Genomic DNA, 27100 nt, shown 5'->3' on the forward strand with positions numbered 1-27100 from the left:
CGGCACTGGTGAGACTGCTCCTTGAATCCTGTGTTCAGTTCTGGGCCCCTCACCACAAGGATGTTGAGGCTCTGGAGCGAGTCCGGAGAAGAGCGACGAAGCTGGTGAGGAGTCTGGAGAACAAGCCTTACAAGGAGCGTCTGAGGGAATTGGGGTTGTTTAGCCTGGAGAAGAGGCTGAGGGGAGACCTCATTGCTCTCTACAACTACCTAAAAGGAGGTTGTAGAGAGATGGGAGCTGGCCTCTTCTCCCAAGTGAGAGGTGACAAGACAAGATGGAATGGCCTCAAGCTCCACCAGGGGAGGTTCAGGTAAGACATCAGAAAAATACTTTTCACGGAAAGGGCCACTAGGCACTGGAACAGGCTGCCCAGGGGGGTGTTTAAATGTGGTATGGATGAGGTGCTCAGAGGCATGGTTTAGTGGTTTATAGGAATGGTTGGACTCAATGATCCTGGAGGTCTTTTCCAACCTAGTGATTCTGTGAAACCCTACACAACTAGAACCATAATTAACCTACAAGCAAATAATTACTGTGATACTGAATACAACATTTTTTTTTTATATAACTATGTTTTCAAAATATTCCTATTCTCAAATAATTCTTGCTATTTAGGCCAGATGTTAGAGTATAAAAAGCTAAAACCTGTTCTGATTAAAAGAAGACAAAACATACACTTCCCTTCACCGTGCTACACTATCGCTTCTGCAAAGTAGTTATAGCTTACCCGTAGGACTCCAACAGGTCAACAACCTCCATCTGTCCGAAGTGCTTCGCCCAGTCCAAAGCCATCCTGAAAGAGTTGCATAGAAATCTTTAATTTCTCACTTCAAAAGATAGATATGAATGGCACATTACACGAGGAGACAACTGACACCACACTTTACTATTAATTTCTGCATGATTTTTAATCAACACTGTTACTGCTGGATCAGCAGCTTCCTCCTTTGACGTGCATAAACAGGTGTGATAGCAATATAATTTTGAGATAACTGCAATTCTTTGTCAAAGAAGAATCTCAGTTTTACAAAGAAGTATATGCAAGCCTATAGAAGGAAATGAGGACAAAGAATATGCCATTCCTTCAAAACCCACACACCAACACGCAGAGATAAACAAACCATGCCTTTTTGTAGTACCCTTTACTAGCTCCTTTAAATCATCCCGAGAAGACATACACCAAACATTTTTCTCCAAACTCTGTGAAAATATTTGGCTTTTCGATGTCTTACAGAAGTTGCCTTCCCCATAATGCAGTTCATTCTGCTCTCCTTCTAAACTGCAATCCTTCCCAAGTTTGTCAAGTGATAGTACCAAACACCGGACTCCTGGAATCATAATACTTGTCTTCCTATATTAAAATTATTTACTGTATTTCCCTGTTTATATAAAGACAAAATTCACAGCCACAGAAATCTGATGTTTACAGATTCACAAATATTTCCACAATACAGAATCATAAAATGGTTTGAGTTGGAAAGGACATTAAAGACCACCTAATTTCAGCCTCTCTGCTATGGGTAGGGACACCTCCCACTAGGCCAGGCTGCTCAAGGCTCCACCCAACCTGGCCTGGAACAGCTCCAGGGAGGGGGCACAAATTCCCTGGGCAACATGTTCCAGTGCCTCACCACCCTCACTGTGAAAAAAAATTTCCTCATTATGTCTAGTCTAAATCTGCCCCCCTCCAGTTTATACCCATTGCCCCTAGTCCTATCACTACAAGCTCTCGTAAACAGACCCTCCACATCTTTCTTGTAGACTTCTTCCAGGTACTGGAAGGTCGCTGTAAGTCCTCCTCAGAGCCTTCTCTTCTCCAGGTTGAACAACCCCAACTCCCTCAGCCTGTCCTCATAGCAGAAATGCATCAGCCCTCTGATCATCTTTGCAGCCCTCCTCTGGACCCGTTCCAACAGCTCCATATCCTTCTTATGTTGAGGATTCCAGAACTGGACACAATACTCCAGGTGAGGTCTCGCAAGAGTGAAACAGAGGGGCAAAATCACCCCCCTTGATCCACTGGCCACGATGCTTTGATGCAGCCCAGAATACGGTTGGCCTCCTGGGCTGCCAGCACACATTGCTGGCTTTTGTCGAGCTTCTCACCAATCAGCACCCCCAAGTCCTTCTCTGCAGGGCTGCTCTCACATCACATCATCTCCCGTCCCATACTAAAACCAGGGATTGCCCCGACCCTGGTGTAGGACCTTGCAATGTCCTTGTTGAATCTCATGATGTTCTCACAGCCCCACTTCTCCAGCCTGTCCAGGTCCCTCTGGATGACATCTTGTCCATCTGGTATGGCAACTGCACCACTCAGCTTGGTGTCATCTGCAAAACTGCTGAAAGTGCACTCAACCTCGCTGACAATATCATTGATGAAGATATTAAACAGCACTGGTGCCAGTATAGACCCCTAAGGGACACCACTTGTCACAGATCTCTACCTGGACTTCACACCATCAACCACTACTCTCTGAGTACGACCACGCAAACAGCTTCTTATCCACTGAACCGTCCATCTATCAAATCCATACCTCCCCAATTTAGAGTAAAGGACTTCTGGCTGCCATGACTTTTCAAGTACCATGGAGAGCAGCTTGGCAACCACATCAGCCAATTCCCTCAGGACTCTGGCATGCATCTCATCAAATCCCATAGACTTAAATATGTTTGGGTTCCTCAAGTGGTCACAAACCTGATCCTCCACTACAGTGGGAAGGATTTTACCTCCCTGGTCCCCATCTTGATGTACCTCAGCCTTCTCCTCGCCTGTTGATACACAGTCACTATTTTCAAGCATCAGTGGGGGTACATTCTTTTTAACCTTCCTCTTCTGATTGATGTACCTGTAGAAGCCCTTCTTGTTAGTCTTCACTTCCCTTGCCAACTTCAGCTCCAGCTGCGCCTTGGTCTTCCTGACCCCATCCCTACACAACCACACAGTGTCCCTATACTCTTCCCAATACTTACATATATACATCACATCAAAGATCTTTGCACCTGTAATGTCATATTTTTAATTCCTGTATAGGTCACTCTCTTAAAATAAAAAACACAAAACATTTTAGGTCTAATTCAATCAATCTAGTGAGAAAGATGCCAGTTTTTCTTCCAAACAGTGTGTTAAATCAAACACATTGAAATCAAGAGTATATATTCCATATTAGACACCATTTAAATAAGAATTCAATTTATATTTTACAGAAAGCAATGTGATAATTGGAAGTTAGAAATTGTTTAGAACTGTAAAAACCTATTAAGTGTTTACAGTAGTCTGATAAGTTAGCAAATTAGTTTAGATGTTATAGAAATTTCCTTCTCACTTGTATATCGACAAATACATCTTTCAGTTTATCCATTTGTTTTTACCAGCCATTGGATGATTTGCAGTGGATATCTGCTCCCATACTGATTAGTTGTTCTACTTGACTCAAAAAGCCTCTCCCTGAAGCAATCATTAGCGCAGTTGCGCTAGTTTCACTGTGCCTATAATCAACTGAGAAGTACAAAAAAAAAGTCAGCAAAACAAATACAAATGTTATTTTTTCATCTAAATGTAGGATATGACTTCCAAAACAAAGCACAGAGAGAATTTGTTTACTCATTTCATCCCACCAGTCAGTTCATGTGAATTTAACACTATTTTAGAAATGTCTTAGAACATCTGTCAATACTTCAAAACAAGTACAACAACAAATTACTGCAAAACTTAATTCTGCTAACCCTATTCATTTTTTCAATAGGCAGAACTCAAAGGTAACAACGTTTGAAATTGGAGATGAAGTACTACAGAAATTCAAGACATTTTGCAGTTGTTTTCCTCATCTTACTGCATAACAGAAACTTACCACTGATGTTTTCAGTTAAGATGAGATGGAACACCTGAGCAAAGGAATCAACATCTTGATGCAACCAGATGTCAGAAAGACAGGAATCCATTTCTTTTATTAACCATGGCTCAAGGCAATTCACATCTTTTTCAGTCTGAAGAGAAAATAAAGTATTGAAAGATTAATCTCTTCTCAAGGGTTGTCCTTATTCTTGTATAAGAGAGACAAAGAATTTGAACAGTTTTTGAAGTAACAACTAGAAATACAGCATTCAGATGACAAGCATTTATGGTTTCATATGCAAGTACTTTAAACAATGTCAATCTGGTCATTTGCACAAAAGTTATGCACGACCATCACAACTGGAAAGCACACTTCAGCTAGAGTAGTTCATGTTAATAAAAAAAAAATTAAAAAATATCTTTTAAAATATGTTAATATCCTTCTAAAAACTCTACAGGAGTTATATCTTTAGAAAACACTTTTAAACAGGTAGTAATAAGATAACATAGAAAGCAGATTTAATAAACTTTTTCAAATAAAGGAGAAACTTACCAGCTGATTAAATACAGGGTCACCACTGTCACTGAAGAGATTATTCTCTTCATTTGCACTTCGGACAGATCTTTGCCTCCGAGATCCTGGTTTGCTCTTATGTTCTTGAGTAGAACACCACTCAGTAAGAGCGCTTTGCTGTTTTTCTTCTAGGATGCAAAAAGTATTTCCAAAAAGAGTTTTACATCTGTCCTAATTATCCATTGTTTCCAGTTACAAGAAATAGTTATACCATTCAAGCTCTTTTATTTATCTATAATGCTGTTACCAACCCATATAAATTCCATGATTAAGGGCATCCAAAGTGCACCACTGTAAACAATTGCTATAAGAATAAGGTAAAAAAATATCATTTAGGTGGTTAACCCCCCAGTCTCTCCAATATTCCAACTTACTGCATTCCAATGAGCTTCCTAAGCAATTCTCAGTCCAGATATTTCTCCGAAAGTAAAATACCAAATAAGAAGTGATATAGCTCCCGTATGTAACAACTAGGTTTTCTATACAAGCAGAAGAAACAGTAGATAACAGCAGTGCCTTAACTGAACTCTTTTATCCACAATGACCAGAATTGAGCAATGCAATAAACATAGACGTAGGACCATATATTATTGCACTGGTTATTGATTATTGTTGGCTTGTTTGGTCATACCCTCTGTGATCATTACTTTCCATTGCCAGGAGTACTGTGTCCAGCACTGGAATCCCCTGCATAAGGGGGACATGGAACCATATGAATGGGTCTAGAGCAGGGCCATGAAGATCATCAGAGGGCTGGAGCTCCTCTGCTATGAGGACAGGATGAGAGAGTTAGGGTTGTTCAGCCTGGAGAAGAGAAGGCTCTGGAGAGACCTTACATCAGCCTTCTGGTACCTGAAGGGAATCTACAAGAGAGCTGGGGAGGGATTGCAGTGATAAGGACATGGGGGATGGCTTTAAATTAGAAGGGAGAAGATTTAGACTAGATATGAGGAAGAAATTCTTCACAATGAAGGGGATGAGACCCTGGAACAGGCTGCACGGGGAAGTTGTCGATGCTGCCTTCCTCAAAGGGTTCAAGGCCACGTTGGATGGAGCCTTGAGCAGTGTAGTCTGGTGGGAGGTGTCCTTGGCCCATGACAAGGGCGTGGGACCTGGTTGGGCTTTAAGGTCCCATCCAACCCAAGCCATTTTATGATTCGATAGCATTGAATACACATACGCCTGAAGAATGCAGTGGAAGTGTTCTGCACAAAATGTACAAAATCGTGCCCTCTAACAGCTACACTCCAATTTTCATCCAAAAGTCAGCACGTAGTATTTTCTGCTTCTATAGTTTTCATGTGCCAAAATCCCCCATAAATATGCAATTCTACTCAATAATAATTACAAAAAATACATCATTTATCAACTGAAAGCAAACATACAACCATAAAAAGAAATTTCTTTGAAGTTATATAGAATCACCAGGTTGGAAAAGATCCATCAGATCATCAAGTCCAACAATTCCTATCAAATACTAAACCATGCCCTCAGCACCTCGTCCACTTGTCCCTTAAACACCTCCAGGGAAGGTGAATCAACCACCTCCCTGGGCAGCCTCTGCCACTGCCCAATGACCCTTTCTGTGAAAAAGTTTTTCCTAATGTCCAGCCTAAACCTCTCACGGCAGAGCTTGAGGCCATTCCCTCTCATCCTGTCCCCTGTCACTTGGGAGAAGAGGCCAGCTCCCACCTCTCTACAACCTCCTTTCAGGTAGTTGTAGAGAGCAATGAGGTCTCCCCTCAGCCTCCTCTTCTCCAGGCTAAACAACCCCAGCTCTCTCAGCCGTTCCTCATAAGGCCTGTTCTCCAGCCCTTTCACCAGCTTTGTTGCTCTTCTCTGGACTCTCTCCAGAGCCTCAACATCCTTCTTGTGGTGAGGGGCCCAGAACTGAACACAGGATTCGAGGAACAGTCTCACCAGTGTAGAGTACAGAGGGAGTATAACCTCCCTGGACCTGCTGGCCACGCCATTTCTGATACAAGCCAAGATGTCATTGGTCAGATCCCTTTGGAGAACCTCAGCAGATCGACACTTCCACCCAGCTTAATGTCATCCACAAACTTGCTAAGGGTGCACTCGATGCCATCATCCAGGTCATTGATAAAGACATTGAACAGGGCTGGACCCAGCAATGAGACCTGGGGAACCCCACTTGTCACTGGCCTCCAGCTGGAGTTAACTCCATTTCCCACCACTCTCTGGGCCCTCCAGCCAACCAGTTTTCCACCCAGGAGAGTGTGCACCTGTCCAGGCCAGAGTCTGACAGTTTCTCAAGCAGAATGCTGGGAGAAACTGTGTCAAAGGCTTTCCTGAAGTCCAGGAACATACACCCACAGCCTTTCCCTCATCCAGTAGCTGAGTCACTTTATCACAGAGGGCGATGAGGTTTGTTTGGCAAGACCTGCCTTTTGTGAACCCATGTTGACTGGGCCTGATCACCCGGTTCTCTTGCATGTGCTTCATGATAGCACTCAAGATCACCTGCTCCACGACTTTGCCTGGCACTGAGGTCAGACTGACAGGCCTGGAGTTCCCTGGATCCTCCCTGCGACCCTTCTTGTAGATGGGCACAACATCAGTCAGCCTCCAGTCCCGTGGGACTTCCCCAGTCTTCCAGGACTGTTGGAAGATGATGGAAAGGGCTTTGGCCAGCACATCCACCAGCTCCCTCAACACCCTTGGGTGGATCCCATCTGGCCCCATAGACTTGTGGGTGTCTAGTTGGGCAAGCAAGGCTCCGACCACCTCCTCTTGGATCATGGGAGCCTCATTTTGCTCCTCTAACTCCTGGGTTTGTACACGGACAGAATGATTTTTTTTACAATTAAAGACCGAGGCAAAGAAAGCATTAAGTACCTCAGCCTTTTCCTCATCCCCTGTCACTGTTGTTCCTTCTGCATCCAATAGGGACTGTATAGTCTCCCTAAATCCTCCTTTTATTGTTAATATATTTATAGAAAGATTTTTTGTTATCTTTCACAGCCTTTGCCAATCTGATTTCTAGCTGAGCCTTAGCCCTTCTGATTTTTTCTGTACACAATCTCACTTCCCTCCTGTAGTCCACCCAAGATTCCTGTCCCTTCTTCCAGAGCCCATAAATTTTTCTCTTCGTTTTGATATCTCTCAGGATCTCCCTGTTCAACCAAGCTGTTTTTTTCCCCCCCACCGGCTCTTTTTCTGGAACATGGGGATGGCTTTCTCCTGAGCTGCTAGGATTTCCTTTTTGAATAGCTCCCAGCCCTTGTGGGCTCCCTTGCCCTTAAGTACTGTCTCCCATGGGACTTTGCCAACCAGCCTTCTGAACAGTCCAAAATCTGCCCTCTGGAAGTTTAATGCAACTGTCCTGCTAACCTCCCTCTTCACCCCACCTAGAACTGAAAACCCTGTCATCTCGTGATTGCTTCGTCCCATAATCTATTGCAATAATGTAAACACTGAGATCTAAAAGATACTTGCTGTCTTCTAATCACACCTCATTTCATATTCTGACTTTGGAATTTTAACAGAGAATCATCCCATGTAGCTGTTCAATCTATCAGTCAATGAGACTCATTTCCAACCCTAACAATTAAGAGGAATTAAGAAGAAGAATTAAGAGGTCCACAAACCTTGCTGCTTCTCTTTTTGGTACTTTAGCATCTCTTTGTTTGTACACCCAGTGCTTCGTAAAATATCCTCCAAAAACATCTCCTTAACTTCAAAAGGTCTTCCTTGTACTGAAAGTAAAAGTAGTTCATAAAGTGTTAGATATTCCCTAGCTTCATTTATAATCCGAATTTTAAAAAAGGGTTTTGCAGATACAAAAAGTGAATTATACATTCTTAGGGCCTGATTTAAGGAATTATTCTTTTCCTTGAAAAGAACTGTAGAAGTATCTTCAGTGGAGTTCATTTTGTTAAGATTACCGGGCCACAAAACAAAACAAATTTCAAAAGGGGAATGTCAGCTGGGCACCTTGTTTCCCATTAACCTCTTCAATTCTTTAAGTGTTACACCAAGAGATGCTCTGAAGATTGACAGTTATAAATGGCAATTTTATCAAAATGAGAAAAAAAAAAAGACTCATTTTTGTTTATGTTTACAAAAGAACAGTTAATTGTGTAAGACACATGGATTAAAAATTATAACCGCAATTAATACAGTTTTAGTGCACGATCCCACAAGCAGACCATCACCTTTATATTAAACCACTTTATCTCCTTAGAAGTATATGATGAGAAAAACTTCACTCAATTTCCTCAATCGCTTCAGCCCAATTTGGCTCTTTTTTACAGAGTACTTCCTGACAAATAAGACAATCCAACGGTCCTTATTTCCTAACAATCTACCCTGATTTCTGTTTCAATATCACTGTCTCCTAGACCTTACTTACAAGGCATTAAAGGATTCTCTCTCACAGGAAGAATTAAAATCTCTAGATTTTAATTTCTCATACCTTAGCAGACGTTTACCATACCTTAGTTTAAATCACTTAGGGCTTTTCTCTTGTTCAGAAATAACAAGCTACAGCTCACATACTTTTAGAAGGTATTACAAAGTCTTCCAGCATTGATCACAAAGTGTGTGCTACAGGAACGCACAACCACAAACTGGTGGTTTCTGTGCTAAGGATTTTGTCAGCTATATTATTGAAGGAGGATCAAATCTTTCTCATGACATTAACAGAGAAAGCCTGCAAACCCTCTTCTTTTATTTCCTAAATTCTCAAAATTGGAAAAAGCAAAGGGTTTTTTTCAACTGTAACTCATCTGTTTTGCAGACTAAAGTAAGTGATAGCAGTGCAGCCACTCAGGTTAACCAGAGAAAAAGATTGTCATCAGGATTTCCTGAATAAGCATACTGATCTAAATGAACAGGAAAGCCACAAGGAGAGCCTTGTGGAAAGCCATAAAATAATTAGAACTGAGGTTTCCTTCTCCAAAAATAAGTCTAAATCACTGAAATAGCGTAATTTCCGGATTCCTGCCTCCAACAAGTTGCAAGCCTTATTTTACTAGGTACAAATTGAGAATTGACAATTAAATATTTCTATCTATAACGACACAGTTTTCTTTTTCAGGAACATTCAAAAAATTAAACCGATGATTTGTAGATAAGATTCTCAGTTAAGTGATTCTACTCATATCCTGGGACTGTTGAGCTTCTTAAAAAAAAAGGCTGACATGCAGAAAGCCTACTATGTTGGTTTGAAAATACAAGGTTTCTCTTGAAACACTCCTACTGAGAACAAGTTGTACTTAGACACTGTTGCTGAAAAAGGAAGATCTAGAGGTGCCACAGGAGGTCACCCATGTGCAAAATTTGCAAGCCAGAAGGGTGAAGAGAAAGAAATACAAAGCATCTTCCACACGTTTTACCTCTACTAAAGATGAGTCAAATGAAATAAAAACAGCAGTAACGATAACTTTTCCTTGCATTTGAATGTCATCTAACTGCAGATTACAAAGTCCAAATCAAAATTAACAGAAATTGCCATGTTTTTTCTCAGTGTTTACCTAGACTATTAGCTAATTTATTTAAAATAAAGAATCATATGATTAAAATATGAAAACCCAATTTACCTAAGACTGTACTTCTGCAGTGACCAGCTGCAGTTATCTGTGTTTTATCCACTAACCAGCAGCAATCTCTGAGAGACCTGAAGAACTGGAATTCACAGGAATGAATTAAAATCGATCACACTGTTGCAGATCCTAGGGTCTACACTATCATGTAGACCAGCACTTTAAGAACCTTTTCCTGTTTCCTGAATTAATCAGAGCATGGGCCAGGACATCCCTGCACTTACAGAACTTCCTGCGATAAAAACTCTCAGATCTATGCAAATAGCTAAAAAACCCACAAAATTAACAAACTAAGAGCAAGCATTGCTGTAACTCTTAGTGTATTTATCATGTTCCATTACTCAGCACGGTTTGCTATTGTTTAACCTATAAATGCTACGGCAGGTATACCTAGACTTAAGATTTTACACGAATACTTACTGCGCATTATTGGGCAACTTCCAAAATATCTAACAAAGAGATCTGCATCCAGAGCAGCACTAGAAATAATTAGTTTTAAATTATCCTGTTTCTGCAACACATCTCTCAGTTTTATTAACAAGAAGTCACTGAACCTATCCCTCTCATGTACTTCATCCTATAACAAACGGGGTGGGGGAGAGGGAACAAACAACAGATAAACATCATGGACTCAAGATTGTAACTTTCCACAAATATGAAACTGAAAGATATAATTTGCTAGTACATTGAAGACACATAGAAATGTGTTCACCTAATTTAAGACAGGATTTTTTTTTAAATATTCAAAAGTAACAAATATTTCAAAAAGTTTAATAAAGCTATCTCAGAAAAACATATATCAAGAAATTTTATACACTGCTCTGTCAAGATGCTAACCACATACAGCTTGATTTCAGAGGTTAAAGCGAACTGAAACTTTTTAATTCTTATATTTGAATTAATTTTCAAGATAATGACAAACTGCCAATTCTACAAATATATTAATATATTCTCACTTCACAATTGACGAATGTTTAAAGAAATGTATGATAACACACAATGAAAAAAGTTAGATTGCTTAGATCCTTTAAGTCACACAAAAATCTTATCCGTAATTAAGTCACATGACTGACTAAAGTAATTGCTTTTGTTGGTGCATTCTGTTCTGGTTTTTGTATTATGGACTGTTGAAGCAGGGACGCAAATATATTTTTAAATACAACATTTTTAGGCTGAAGTCAACAATGTATAAATTGTTCTCACATTTTTTTTTTATTTTGATAAACAGGCAGGCATCTAAAATTATCACGAATATTTGTCTTCAGCCACGGAGAGCTCAATCTTGAAAAAAAAATTCCGGGTTCCACTGACATCAAATTCCACAACAGGAATACTCACATCATCAGAAATGAACGCCTAAGTAATTTGCTGAAAATTAGACTAGTCATTATCTTGAAAACATCTAGGCTCACGGAAGGACCACAAATCTTGTACTGCTAAAACAAGCTCATGATACAAAAAAATTCTGACACACTTGTGTTGAACCATATATACATAAGCCCCCTTAAGGCTCTTCTACTTTCTGACAGAGGAAGTTCAGAGAAATTTAGAGCTCTGTCCCCCACAATTGCATAAAGATTCCAAAACTAATTATTGGTATGAAGCTAAAATAAGATACTGTTACAAAATTTTTAAAAAAGGCAAAAAAAGCAAACTATGCACTATAATAAGGACTCAGTAAGTCTTAAACAGTAATTCAGATTCTAACTACATAAAAACACCGTAAATGCTCGGCAAATTAAAGACAACAAGGATCTTATCTGGCAATCTATAAGTAATACACATTGTTCAACCTCACATGAAATACATTAGGATTCTTACCACAATAACATGTGTCACTGTTGACAGAGTGCTGTCTCCTGCCATCAGCGTGTGAAGTAGGATGCCATTAGTGCAAAATGTTAACAATGTCTTTGGAGAAACCCTATTGAAAAGTTCATGAAGATACTTCAGTCTTTCGCACCATTTAAATGCATACTAGCTTTCCAAGACTTAGTGAAAATTAAATTATTAACAACTGCTCACCAGAAATGGAATTAGATTATAGTTCTCCCAAGGAATTCACGCATCCTATTTGTTTGTAAACATTGCCTATTCCCAGAGCATTCCTAAGGAATCTCAGTGCTTAAGCTCCCAACCTTCAGGCAACGGATTAATTAACAAAGTGAGATTCAAATTTATATAAATAAATAAATAACCAAGCAAAATAGAACCTTGAGAATCACTTCATGTTGTTTAATTTACTGGAAAATTCAGCATGGACTGCTTTGGAAAAACAGGTGCCAATTCTTCAGTATATGCTTCGATACAGTTTCGTATTTGCCTATACCTGACTGAACCACAAAGAAATGAGTTGATCCGTTTCAAGTGCTTTAATTTTTCTCTTCAAAAACTTCAAAATCTTTAAAAGTTAATATTCTAGTACCTGTGGCAGAGTTATTTGTGGAAGTGAAAACAGTGACTGCCACACTACCCAGCATTGTCATTTGAAGTACTCAGAAGTTCCTTTGTATTACACCGTACAGTTCTCTTCTGAAATTAATGAGCTCACTCACTGCATTTCTTTCGAAGTTCGGAATTCATCCCTCCTTTCAAAAATCCTCCTACCTATTAGATTCAAGGAACACATTTAACGTGTACTTTACCCATCTCTACTACTCTCTCTTCTTCAATAGCTTTCTAGAAATCATCACTGCTCTCTAATAGTTAAAAGGTTAAGACTCCTGTGTTACTGTAAAAACCTCCATCCCACATCTTCTTTTATGGAGTTGGAAATATAGCCACCTCTCTCTTTTGCTCTTTCTCTTGAGAGGACTTATTGATTTCACTGGAGCAGGATTTTCTGCATTGCTTGCAATAATTCCTCCACTTTGATGTGAGCTACATTTAGTTCTTCTTCAGCCAGCATAATAGGGCCACATATCAATCATGCAATTAAATTTGAAATTTGTCTTTACTAGCTCTTTCAAGCCCTTAACAGAACTGTGAACTCCCATATACATATTCAAATTCTTCTTTAATTTTACTGTTTTTCAAGTGTATTCAAGTTTCATTAGCTATGTAACATCTTGATCCATGTAGCAACATAACTAGCTCTACATTTTGCCATCCTCTCATTCACACTCCAACGCCTGCACATTTCTGGAAACCCCACTATCTAGAGAGTTCAAAGAATCTAGAAATCACACAACAGCTTTCAGACTTTCATCTACCCCTACTCTACTTTAGGAATAAGTTCCTCAGCTGACCTAGAGTTCTCTACTTTCATGTCACTTCACGCTTTAAACAGTAGTTAATGCACACTAGACCGCCAAGTAATGCTCAACCTCATTAATCTCTCTAAAACTTTTGTGCTGTTTCCTTTTATTTCCCCTATCAACTCTCACTATAGCATCTGTTACAGTGTGCTGCTCTGCCTACCTATCTCCAAAGCTTGCAGAACTTTTGGATCTAACCACGTTAAAAGTAGGGAGAAAAAAAAAAAAAAGAGGAAAGTGTAGGCTTGATCTGAATTCCACACACACACCCCCAAGCAGAAACGAAGAGAAAATACCTGCAATTCACTCACATAAGACAACTTACTACACGAAACCAAAAAATACAGGAGGAAAACTGTCTTTTTCACTCTTAAATATTCGACTACCCAAGCAACAACACGCTCTACCTATACTTTACATACTAAGCTTATACTAGGCTGTATCCCAAATATATTGTAGTTCGTATGTACACAAACCTAAAGACTTCAACACAAAATCAACTGGCAATAAGAAATGCCATAAGTACCTGTTTTCTAATCGAGTCTGATAACCAATTGTCTGGCCAATCTTTTCTCCTCTTTCTGCTGCCACTCTTTCAGCCACAGCAACGGCTGCTAAACGTCTCGGTTGAGTGCAAAATATACGACAGGGAGTCCCAGTTTTGTAACAGTCATCAAGAAGGAACTGTGAGATCTGCAAAGAAGTGGTTTAAAGTTCCTTGTCAATTTGATAAAGTCATAGCTTTTTTACCAGAAAACCATTTAAGTGCATCTCAATATTACATAGGTTGCAAGATAATTCACCATAAGATTATCATTGCAAATGTGCTTGAAAGGGTAGAAAGACAGCAAACAAATTTCTGACTTTAATTTGTTTCAAAAGAAATAATTTAGGCTTCTCTCTCCTGCTTCAGAGAAATCTATATAAAATATTTGTAGATAATCTTTCATTTAAACACAAAAATATTCTACTAGAACTAGCTTTAGAAGGAAGGGGGCTACAGAAAGTCATGAGTACTTTCCCTTCAAAATCTTATATCACTGTAATGAAAACTGGTTATCAATCACAAAACTGTGCAGAAATATTTATGCTTTTACTAAGTACCTACTGGCTTAATATTTCAAAAGCAAGAAAGTGAATCAGAATACAAGACTTTCAACTGCATAGGAAAACAAATGCCTTAAAAGCAGCACAAAGCAATCCCTTATTACCTAAATATTAAAAAATGCATTAGTTTTTTTATAAATAGTTTTTATTCCATTAAAGAAACATACCTGTGTAGTTTTTCCGGACCCAGTTTCTCCTACAATCAAAACAACTTTATTATCCTTTATTAGTTTAACAATTTCATCCTGTTTTTCAAAAACTGGTAGCGATTGCCTGAAAGAATCAAACTCCGATTCCCCTCTTTTCACTGGAACCTGGGGGATACCACTGCTGAGTCGTCCACCTGTCTTATTCACTCCTCTGTTTTCTGTGAAGAGAAGTTAACACTTCACTTGGGCAGATGCAAAAGCAAGTCACTAAAATATTGCTTAAAAATCATACATAAAAATGAACACTCCTAACTTTGAATGCATCCCTATAGATGTGTCAAGTGACAAACACACATTTACAAGCCATACTCACAGTAACACATCCTGTTACAATGCTTGAAAGAAATATTATTCAAAGGAGTTCTTACTTTCCTAGATACTTTGAACAAAAACAATCTATGCTGGTGCATTGCTCAGTGTCAAAAAAGGTCATAAAGAGCAAAAAGAAATAGAAAACAAATGCAAAAAAACAAGCTGCCTGGCATATTTTCTTCGTTATATTCACACATTCACACCTTCACAGTTCACATATAAATAGTCACTGTATAGTTAAACTTTTAAATTATTCCAAACTAACAAGGTTGTCTCCTGAGAAAAAGATAACTTTGCCGTGGTTCAGATGCCTTCTTACACACGCTCCCTGGTCTTTTATGACCTCTATCCAGTTAGTATTACATAGACCAATACTCTAGTCCCTAAGATTTATCTGAAATCATGCAAAGTGAGACATGCTGCATATCTAGACCCCTGGATCCACAGAGCACAGTGTTATACATTAGAAACCAATGCAGAACTAACTAGAGAACTTGCTCATCTTCAGAGAAGACTACTTCAAACTCGGTATTGTAAATGCTATTCTGCAGCTCCTTAATAATTATTTTCCAGAAAAAGGAAAAGCTTGCTCTAAGTTCAATTGTATATATTTAATGTGTTTAACAGATTGATATATTAAATTACAAGCACTGCCTTACCAAGACAATCACAGACTAACAGATTGAAAAAGCCAAAACCTATTCTGTTTTCCAAAGAAATTAAAGGAAGATAAATTTTACACTATTCATTAGTTTATGCCTTACATTCCTAAGAAACTGCTTTTCAGTACTCTTATAATTCTGTTCATTAAGCAACCCTAATAAACAAATGAAACAACTGAAAAAGAAAAGTAGCAAAGGAAGAACATAAAGCATAAAGCATCATAAAGCAGAAAAATCCAATGAAACAAGGCATACTGCTGTGTTTTCTGTCCTCCACGCTCAGCTTTGCCCACAGAAACACAACATAGCTCTTTCACACTCATAACAGTTAAAGCAACAATCTCATTAAAAGTATTTTTTTAAAGCCATGGTGTATCAGAAATCTGTCTTCCAGTGAGCTCTTTCATATTCTAGAATCCTAGGTCTCTCAGAGACCAAATATATTTTAGAAGATAAAACAAAAAAATAACTACTAATTTTATTAAGAACGTGGATTGCTATAAGCAGAACAGCTTTTCTCATAAGGGTGTTCTTCTGTAGCAGTCCTGGTAATACTTCTTTCTTCAATCTCAGCTCACGGAATTCACATTTCAGAAACATACTTCCAAATAAATTTGGCTGGAACTGGCTCAAAGATTCAAAAGTAAATTAGCGCAAAGCAGACACTGGAAAGTGGGTAACATAACTGCCTAAGTTCCTTTCAACACCAGTTCTAAATGTCCCCGGTACTAACAACAAAAAGTCAATAAAAGTAATGGGTTTGTTTTAGGGATGAGTGTCAGCTGGGTTGTAGGTTGGTTTACTCTTTAAGCCATATCGATCGCCAGTCTATATCAGAAGATACCTTGAACATACCCGATTCAACAGCACATGCATTTCCTCGCTTTGTCTTTGGCCGAAGTTCTGATCGTTCTTTACTTATGACGGGAAATCTCACAACTAAACTCCGAATGGTATGTTTCGTACTAGAAGCCAAGCAACAAGTCATTACTGCACGTGACACTTCTGATCCATCCTTCTTCCTTACAGTCAGGTATCGATTTGCTCCTTTTCTGAAAGGAAAAAAAATATATTTTAGGAATAAGTAACCTATTTATATTTTAGGAATAAGTAACCTATTTACATCTATGTAATGATCTTTGACGGTAATTCTTTCAAGGTAGAGGTCAGCAAATGCTGCTATGGTTTTACAACAGTACACAAATACACATGCTATATGGAAAACTCCATCTATTTGGGGTTTCCCTGAAACCTTCCATTTCCACTAGCTTTTATGTAAGAGAAAATAACACCATCACGCCTGCATACCGATGCTCTTCTCCATCACTTCTCAACAGAAGCACTCTTTTGGAGGTGCTAGTCCAGGTCACGTTTTATCTGTCAAGGTATGAGATACTATGCAAAACCCTTAAACATGAAATAGTGAGTGGAAAACAAAACAGATCTCGATGAGAAGTCCTTTGTATTGATCCACGAAATCCAGAAAACGTTACAAGGTCATGCCACTTCAAACTAACCATGTACAAAGATACTTGTTTTTATCTTAAACTTTTTTCTCTAGCACTATTTTGTGCAACAGTGCACAATATACACTAGGAACAGAGATAATTTTAAGTCACGAAATTCCACATTTGCACCAAACAAATAAAATAAAAATGAGGCTCTAACTTACCCTTTGCTTTTAGATATCAGCCCAAGAGACCGACAAAGCCGGTGAACAAATGCTCTTTCTGTACTTGTGAAAGAAGAAGGAAATTCCATTTCTAGAAAGATAATAAAAGAAGAACATAGAACCACGCAAGACACGGTGTTCTTAGAAACACAGAATCACTAAGGTTGGAAAAGCCTGCTGAGATCATCAAGTTCAATCATCGGCCCAGCACCACCGTGCACTGAACCGTATCCCCAGGGGCCACATCTACACGGTTTTTGAACACCTACAGGGAAGGAGACTCCACCGCTTCCCTGGGACAGCCTGTTCCAATGCTTCACCGCTCTTTTCATAAGGAAATTTTTCCTGCTATCCAATCTATACCTCCCTCGGTGCATCTTGCGGCCGTTTTCTCTCATCCTATCGCTCGTCCCTCAGAAGAAGGGCCCGCTCGTCCCCCGCACACCACCACCTCCTTCCAGGCCTTCGCAGCCAGCGCTCAGGGCAGCCCTCGGCCTCCCCAGGACGCAACGGCCCCGGCTCCCCGAGCTCCTCCCGTCGTTCCCGCCCCCCCCGCAGCGCCAAGGGCAGAGCGGACCCGGGAGCCGGCGGGAGACTCGGCCTCGACCCCCCCCGCCCCCGCCCCCGCCCCGAGCCCCGCACCTTTCTCCTCTCCGCAGACGAATCGATCCAGGGCGAGGTGCACCGCGATGTCCACCTCCTCGTCCACGCGGATCTCCCTCGGCCCCTCGCCCCGGCCGCTCGAGGAGGAGGCGGCGCCGCCCGAGCCCGCCGAGCGGCCCGGCCGCGACATGGCGGCGGCAGAGCGGCGAGAGGCTCCGCGCGCCTCGGCCCAGGGCAGCCCCGCCCCCGGCCCGCCCCGGCCCGCCCTGAGCGCGCCTCCCGCGCGCCGGTGGAGGGAGGCGGCGCCGGCCGCGCGGTTTCTAACTCGCGTCGTTTTGTGGGTTTTTTTTTTTTGAAGTATGATGATCCCTAAGGGGTTTAAGTCTCAGAGACTTCTCTCACAGCTCCAGTTAGACTTCTTTTCCAGAAAATCGCCAATTTAGCCGTCCATTTATTCATTAACTTCATTTTAGATCCTTGGAGGGGCTGCATCTGAATCTCATCCTCGTCAGCGGACAAGGTGTGAGAAGGATCGTTTCTGTGATGCTTGAGGCTTATGTACCACGGGCCGTCTCACTGGGGAAGATGCTCAACATACGTACCCTTTCATCCAGAAGGACATATATGAACTTCTGTGGTAGTCTGGGTGCTTACACATCCAAGCCACCAAAGCAAACCCTGTGGGTAATGAACCTTCTCGATACCACTATGAACAAAGCCTGTTAACTGCTTATCCTTTATAAAAATGGAATGGAACAAACATCAACTGTGTCTGAGAAGCAATGAGTTCTGCTGACTGAATGCAAGAGATGGGGACAAGAACCATGTCCAACACTGCAGTGAAACTTCTCCAGCTGCCTGTGGCAGTCACCACAGCCAGAAGGCTCCTATAGACCTTCCTCCAGCACTTCTTTCAGAGATGCAGTTAACTGAGTTAAGTCTTCTAGGGATGGAGTGTATGTTCCCACAGGGCTTGGCAGCTTTCCCTCAGGAGCCAGCACATCCGCCATGTGCCTGGGCAAAGGAGACTTCAAGAACATCCTCTCTTGCGCTTACATGCCAGATGGAGGGCATTTTGCTGCCTTTGAGGGACCAGAGCTTCTGGCACAAGGCTTAATGCACACTGTCAGAAAGGTGGAACAGCTGTGAACCTGCAGTTTAAAAACACCCATGGAATGGAAGCGAGTTTCTCTGCCACCGGCAGAACCGTTACTTCGAGGGATTAAATAGGAACAATATCATCACCCGCAGAATAACATTTTATCTGGATAATGATTACAGTACTAAACTTGTTAACCTCAAAAACTCTTCATAACAACAACAACAAAAGCATCTTGTCTTCTTTCATCCCTAGCACCACGTCATTGCTGCATTCATAGTTCAAGTATAACAGAAAATGTAAACAGTTCACCACGGTAACATTGCACTCAGTTGGAGAAGAGAGTAGAAAGGAACTGGCCCCTTGCTTCTCAGAACTAAGCCCCTTTCTCAAAAGCCTCTTTAAATACTTGAGAGTTAGCATTCTGACATATGCATTACAAGCAGCTTGGGTGGAAGTGGAAAGGGTTTTAATCTCCTGCGCACACACACCTCTCCATTGCTTCAATGTACCTTTGAAGCAATAATGTGAAGCCTTCCAAATTCCTCCTGTGCTCTTCTGTGGGACAAAGTGGCTTTTTCTTTCTTAGGCAGGGAAACCCGTCTTGGTCACTCTGCTACTACTGGTTTCCTCTTTTGATATTCTTTAAGGGGGGGGTGGGGGTGGTGTATGCTCCGGGAGCTGCCTTCTCTAAAACAGAACTGATTGATCTCCTCAACAAATATGGTGTTGAGTTCCCTGTTATGCACAAGTCTAAGGTCTAAAGTTACAACACAACTGTATGAACGAACACCTTTCCTAGGTCTAACTCCAATAAAACTTAATTGGCTGTAAAAGCCTAATCATGAAATAATTTCACTGTGCTATTGTTGGCAGCAGAAACAGAAGAGGAATCGAGATAAAAATACTAATACCCTTTCCTATACTGTACACACCCATGAAAAGGATTGAGTTTTAGTTCACAGTCATGTTGAGTGAGTGACTAATGGGTTACTGGTTCTAGAATTTTCTTTCGTCTAAGATACTAATTAACCACCACAGCACGTGCTTCACAACCACAGCCTTCTCGCTTCAGCCCATTCCCCAGGTGTTAGAAGCAGGCAGGCCTTGGATAACAAGTGCCTTAGCAGCACAAAGAGTGGCGTTTGTCAATATGACTGTGACTGGCAGTGTTGCGGAACACTTGAAAGGCACAGAAAGCACAGACACACATCTAGGAGAAACAACAACATTTTATTGATTCTATAACTCTACCCTAAATTGAACATTTTCATCGACATTTCAAACTTTGCCTTTGGTGTTGAGACTGTAAAGCAAGAAGGGAAAAAATATCAGCCTTGTGTCATCAGAGAGATGTTTAGCTATCCATTATACCCCACTCCCTAAATATTACCTTTGATTAAGACTGTAAATGGTATGGCTTGGCCCTCTCCACTGCCAGGTGCCTTTGAACTTTAGGAAGGATTTTGTCATGGGGATCAAATACAGAATTTCTGGCAACTGCTCACTCACTAAATTAAAATAACTCTGCAGGACCTCATTCTGATACACCTGCAGATTTCAAATGGCTTGCAAAATAACAGGCTTTCCCTTGTTTTTTCCTGAAACACCAAAGTCTGAGATGACTGACTATACAGAGAACTGCAAATGGCGTTAGACAAAATGCTGTGGTTATTAAAACAAGAAAAAAAAAAAAAGCTACCTACACACAACTGGCTGGATGAGAGTTTCCAAAGGCAGGACCTAAAACTTCCAAAATTACCTTATAAGTTTGATTCACTAGAAAACTGTGGTTCCAGAAAACATCAACTGCTTCACAGATCCATAACAAAAGTTCACAGAACACCAAATTTAATCTGGTTCTTATCAGGAGTTAGATATGTATTTCTTTTTATTTATGAAAGTGGTAAAATGAAAGCTGTGGAATTGCAGAGCACGCTATAACTAGAGGAGGAGATAAAAACACCCAGACCACCCACCATTTTACCTGGGGACTGGCATCCCGAGTGCTCTCATCTAGAAAAGAAAGTTGTGTTCAAGACTTTGATGGCTTCATTACCTGGATGTATTTCAGGGCTTTTTTTACACTCTCCTCTGCAGATGAATGACTTAACAATTCTAGTTTTAACCCGGGGTGCTATTTCCATTGTATCTGGGTGACACAGCAGGGCAAGTGATTTCTGTAAAAGTTGAAGACCAGGCTTACTAAGATACATACATACATTCTTGCAACACAAATACTCAAAAGTTTCTTAAAGTAAGGGTGAACTCTGTTAAACAAACTTACATGAGTTACTAATGACATAGTTGATACCAGACATGTAAATGAGATTTCTTAGGTATTTGCAGAAAAGCTACTCCGTTAGGCATACAGAACAAAGGGAGTAAGTTTTATCAACTACCTGTCCAGGTAATTGAAGCAGAATCTTAAATCATAACTAATTGCTGAAGGTGTCGCAGCAGGACTACAAAAGAAGCCTACTGTATTTTAGTCCCTGTTATCAGCTAAGCAGCAATTTCTTAAAATTCGTTTTACAAATAACAGTCTTGCCTTGCGCAGTAATGCATGTCCAACTGAACGGGAACATACTTACTTCGTAATCCTTGTGGTCCAGCAGCCAAATCCTTCCATGAGTTTCACAAGGCAAATGTGTTGGCAAAAGACTTGACAATTTTTTCTGTTTTATATGGCCAACAACTGAACACGTCTCTCAGCAAGTAAATTGTCTGATATCAAATATATAATTAAGGCTAGCAAATTTGTAAGACCAGCAACTTATCCCATTACATTTAGAAAGACAGCGTAAATGATTAAATGTGGATCTAAACCAGCAAGCAGATCCACCACTGCTAGTGCCACTTTCTGACCCCTGGTTTTTAGAAGAGCAATTCTGGATATTTCAGCAGCTTAAAAATTAAGTGTCTGCCCCATGACTTCCCTCTTCTCTCTTTTTATTATTCCCTGTGCCCGCACTTCCAACAGAACAAAAGCAAGTAATGTTGGCTGTGCTGGAAAAGCGATGATTTCAGAAAAAATTGTCTACTCTAAGCCACTGTTAGAAATCCTTTTGCTCTGAAGCAGCAGGGTTCAGTGCCTTATTCTGGTAAGAAGCCATTTGTTACAGGTACGGGTGCCCTAAAAATTAAAAAGTGTGTTTAAATTTTGATGAAAAAAACTAGCGGGGCTTTGTACCTTTAACATTTCTTAATAAATCCATTCTCTCATAGGAGAAAGGATCTTGCAACAGAGCACTGAAAAAACAATCATACAAATTCCACAGTACAAAAAAAATTAAAACGATCCTTCTGTCTATGATTGAATTCTAAATTAAATGTTTTCACTAGCTTTGTGTTTGAGGAGTAAAATAAAATCAGTTCTTAAGCAAATAGGTGACAAATGTTTAAGAATGTATGTGTGCATATCCTGAGGGTGTAATAAAAGTAACCAGGAAGGATACAATCGCATGTTTGTAGGTTTCCTCAATGTTTTCTAGTAAATAGAGATCCAGCAGTGCCTGAAAGGAAAAATTAAATGTTCTTTAAACACTCCCGTCATTCATAAATCATAGGCTTTTGGATTGGGAAGGGGGAGGGTGGTGTTTCCAGTGAACACGGCACTCACATGTAAACTGGGAGGGGGATATTTCCCAGTTTCTCCTTCCTCTCTCTGCCACAGCTTCGCAACTTGATCTGCTAAGTGTGAAACTATGCCGTCAATCATCAGACAGTCTGAATCCCATTTTCCTCTGGAAAAAAAGGTAGCAAGGATTTGGACAGAGGAAGACACTAATGCCAGCCCTGCAGAGCAACAGATTTCCTCCAGTCCAAACAAAACCAGAAAGCTCCCATGAGTCAAAGAAAGTAACAAACACACAAAGGCAGGATTCTGACTTGAAATGCACGTGAAGGGAACACACCAGCCTGTATCTAAGTTACTAGAAAAGTGAGCTCAGTAAGACAAGCATTTAAGCCAATCTCTAATACACTGCGGCTTCCACCAAAAGTCATCTTGCTGCAAATACAAATGTCGACATAAAAGCCATTCCCTTCCACATCTGGATCTGCAGTGGAAGCATGCCAGAGCTGTAGGCTTACCTTGATAAATGCTTCAGCTTCTGTCGCCGACCAGCGTAGCAGGTCTGAAGCAGAGGTTAGTTGTAGAAAGGTGTCAAGGGGATTGAGACATGGACTTCAGTCTGATGGCTCAAAGACCCTTTATTGTGTTAGCTGTTTCTTGATATACCCTTTTGGGTTACACAACAAGCTGCGCATAAGCTGTCCAGGCGCCTATCTACAGTTTATTATTGGTTAAAGGTGCTTGTCCATGCGCCTATTACTAACATATTATTGGCTAAACAACTGTGCATGCTAATAAACAAGTTACACTAAAATTAACCATGTTGATGTTTTTCTTCTTTTGCTTTTCTCTCAGTTGCTTCTTCTTCCCATCTAGCTAGGTCTTGGTTTTCTCTCCGTTGCTTCTTTTTCCCACTGAGCTAGCTCTCTGTTTCAAGGTCTTGTCAGAGTTGCTCGATGTCAACAAGGCCCACAGCATCAAGTCCTTCTTCCCTATAAAATGTCTCCACAATTCCCCCTTTTGGTATTTCAACTAAAGCATTTAGGCGGAACATGCGATCGACTTGACATTGTACACACTGTAACACTCGGGGGATAATTGTTAAAACAATTAACACCATTAAAAATGACATTCCTCCTTTGACCAATATTTCTCATACCCATTCTGTTATCCCAAATCCTGCTAGCTAGCTAGCTAAAAATCCTTGTCCATGTGTCAATTGTTTTGTCATACCTTGTAATTTCTTTATGGCTTTATGTATTGACTGAGAATGGTCTGACAAATTCATACAACACATTCCTTCTAACTCTCCACATCCGTGGCCTTGTGCTAATAATAAAAAATCTATTGCTGCTCAATTTTGAAGCGTAGCTTGTAGATTCTTACAGAATCTACATCTACTGTAAGTGCTGTCAATGCTTTTGAAGTTAAATTCGCCTGTTATGCAAACCAACAACTCAATCTATCTAATGTACTCAATGCTTTGGCTATTCCTACTCGTGGTGCAAAAAGAGCAGCTAAAATTCGGGAAGTACGATCCAAATTCTGCACCTGACTATTACAATCTACATTATAAGTGACACTATGTCTAGGTCAATTTTTGTTTCTTTTGTGCTGCTGCAGTAGTTGTTTCATAGACGGCATAAACATGGTTACCCGCCCTAGAATACAGGGTTCCCCTCTAGATCTTGAGGGGATTCCTCACCAAGCTTGATCGCCACATATCAGGAAAATACCAGGTGGTAATTTCTTCCGACTATAAGCTGTATTAATTTCTATGGTTTCTTTTCCTCCTTCACACCACCATGATACATTATACCACCTACTTTCGGGATAAACAAATCGGTAGCTAGAAGATCCTACCCAGCTTCCTGGGTCTTCCTGTCCATACCAAAATACGCAGCTCCCATTTTTCAGTGATCCTGACAGTCCTAACTTTTGAGGCTCCAAACCAGTGTACTTTAAACTTAGTATCAAGTTTTTGACATCTGTGGCATTACGTACTGTGAGGGTAGAATTATTGTTTATGAAAGGCTTAAAACTCACATAATCTCTTTGTGTTAATGGTAATCTTATCAAACACATTCTAAATGGATCTCCTGGAGTGGCTAAAGAGAGACAAAATGAGTCTTGACCTGTCACATTTGCAAATGTTATCCACACATTCTTTCGAGTATTGATTGCCCAGGGACCTTCATCAACTGTCACCATTGGATTAAGAGCACCCATAATGTTAACATCCTCCTCGTTCTTGTTGGCTGTTTTTGTGGTTGGGGCTTAACAGTCGTCACACAGCAACACGGGCTTAACCCACCTCGCTGGTGCCCAAACCGGTCCCATATCTGTCGAAACAAATGTATAACCTCGCCTCCATGCTAATAGCTTCTACGGACCTGTCTGTTGCCCTTCTCTGTTTTTCAACAGCGCTTTCACATTTTCTTGTACTTGCTCTATTTTTGATGGCATGGTTTGCATATGCTTCAATATCGGCACAATTTGATCATCTCCTGCTAATTACAAAAAATTCATCACATTGCACCTTCATCAGCCTGTTTGGCGGTGTCTCTCCTGATTCCCTCCTTTTTTTTTTGTTTTGCTAACAACGCTTTTACCACTTGATGGGTACGTTCAATAATGGCTTGGCCAGCGGGGGAATGCAGGATTCCCGTTTTATGTGATACACCCCACTTTCTTAAAAAGGCCTGCGTACTTTGTGAAACATATGCTGGTCCATTATCCATCTTGATTAACTGCAGAATTCCTAAAGTGGCAAAAGCTTGCCTAAAGAGTGTCTGTACATGGTGTGATGTTTCCCCTGATAGCGCCATCAATACAACTGCCATTGAGTATGCGTCCATAGAAACATGTACATATTCCAATCTTCCAAACTCTGCAATGTGAGTCATATCAGTTTTTCACAACTGCAATGACTTTAATCCTTGTGGGACCACCACAAACAACGGACCTTTGGTAACTTGTTGACAATCCGAACAGGCTTGCACAATTGCTTTTGTCTCTGCGATAGGTAAATTGAACTGTCTCCTTAATACATTTGCTGACTGATGAAAAAAATCATGAGAAATTCGTGCCTGCTGCCACAAATCAGGCTTTGATTGCTATGCTAAAAAAACCAGGTTGCATTAACTTGTCCGCTCTAGCATTTCCTTCTGCTCAAATCCCTGGCAAACTGGTGTGACTCCTATGATGATGTACATAATACATTGCCCTTCCCTGGTTCAACAACTGTAGCAGTTGTTTTAATAACTCAAATAACTGCTGATTTGAAACCTCTTTCAGAACTGATCTTCCCATTCTTTGCACAATTCCTGCAACATTGATTGAATCAGTGATAACGTTCAAAGGTTGGCCAGGCCATTTATTAAAAGCCTTGACCACCGCCTTTGACTCTACAATTTGTGGAGATGCCTGTATTAAAAAAGTTACATTTCTCCAGTCTTTCCCCACCATCCATAAAATTACTGCTTTTCCCCTTCTTCCACTTTCGTCTGTAAAAACAGTCTGGGCTTAATTTTGTTTTCTCTTCAATAACTTGATTCTCTAAAAAAGTTATGAACTTACTGCTGGGATAATGTGTCTTTAATTGTCCTGTATAATTTTCAATGCCACTTGCAATGCTAAACTATTTTGTGAACACCACTGTAAGGATTCTTCCTTCATGGGAATTATAAAATGCTGTCTGGCTCATACCCTCTCAACTCCAGAAATTCTTTCTCTACCTCTAATTATCAGCATGGCAAAAGCTTCAGGTCTGGTCACTATTGTTTTGTTCATTTGATGTTTAAGAAACAACCATTTTATAATTCCCAATTTATCATTTTCCGCTCTATCCTCCAGCCATTGCATTATAATTCCTACAGGCTGAACTTCATTGTTAATTAACAGTAAATGCACAGGCTGTTCAAACACCACTCGATGTGCTTGTCATTGGTCAACGGCCTTCTCAATTTGCTCTAATGCCCGTTCTGCCCTTTTTGTCAATTTTCATGGGGTGTTCACATCTGTATCGCCCTTCTATAAATTAAATAAAGGTTTTAACGTCCAATTGTCTATTTGCAGTAATGATTGCACCCTGTTGATATTTCCCAACATCTTTTGCACATTGTTTAGTGTTTTGTTGTCAACCCATGCTGTCAGCTTTTGTGGAACAACAGTTTAGTCAAATATTTTCCAACCCAAATACTTACATGGTGGTTGGACCTGCACCTTCTCTGGGGCTATGAATAACCCTAATTGTTGTAAATCATTTACAAGCTCTATTTGACATTGTTCAAGCTGATCCTGTCCCACTATCAAAACGTCATCCATATAATGAAAGACTATCAAATGTGGATGTTGTTGTTGAAAAGGTTCCAGTGCCTTGGCCACATATTGTTGACAAATTCTTGGTGAGTTCTTCATGCCTTGTGGCAATAGTACCCATAGATATCTTTTCATAGGTGCTTGCTTATTTACTTCTGGCACTGAAAAGGCAAACTTGTCAGTGTCCTCTGGAAAAATAGATGTAGTAAAAAACGAATCTTATGAGATCTATGATCAAAATGTTCCAATGTCTCAGAATCATTGTCGGTGATGGTAATCCTGGCTGTAGTGCTCCCATATCTTTCA

The 27100-nt window shown here is 40.3% G+C and overlaps 1 protein-coding gene across 3 annotated transcripts in view; it reads right to left on the bottom strand.

Moving 5' to 3' along the window:
* The window catches only part of LOC138732418 (3'-5' RNA helicase YTHDC2-like), a 34544-nt gene extending 16533 nt beyond the window's left edge, over positions 1-18011 (bottom strand). For all 3 annotated transcript variants that reach the window (XM_069879029.1, XM_069879028.1, XM_069879030.1), the window contains exons 1-12: positions 17838-18011; positions 17196-17286; positions 16379-16575; positions 14508-14707; positions 13760-13926; positions 11798-11900; positions 10397-10553; positions 8021-8128; positions 4389-4537; positions 3852-3987; positions 3373-3499; positions 728-793 (exon numbers count right to left, since the gene is read on the bottom strand). In XM_069879029.1, coding sequence (XP_069735130.1) covers positions 728-793; positions 3373-3499; positions 3852-3987; positions 4389-4537; positions 8021-8128; positions 10397-10553; positions 11798-11900; positions 13760-13926; positions 14508-14707; positions 16379-16575; positions 17196-17286; positions 17838-17988 — 1652 coding nt within the window. In that variant the 5' untranslated portion in view covers positions 17989-18011. The remainder of the gene's footprint in view (positions 1-727; positions 794-3372; positions 3500-3851; positions 3988-4388; positions 4538-8020; positions 8129-10396; positions 10554-11797; positions 11901-13759; positions 13927-14507; positions 14708-16378; positions 16576-17195; positions 17287-17837) is intronic.
* Positions 18012-27100: the final 9089 nt, after the last annotated feature.

This window comes from Phaenicophaeus curvirostris, chromosome 31, assembly GCF_032191515.1.
Source record: "Phaenicophaeus curvirostris isolate KB17595 chromosome 31, BPBGC_Pcur_1.0, whole genome shotgun sequence".
Lineage (NCBI taxonomy): Eukaryota > Metazoa > Chordata > Aves > Cuculiformes > Cuculidae > Phaenicophaeus > Phaenicophaeus curvirostris.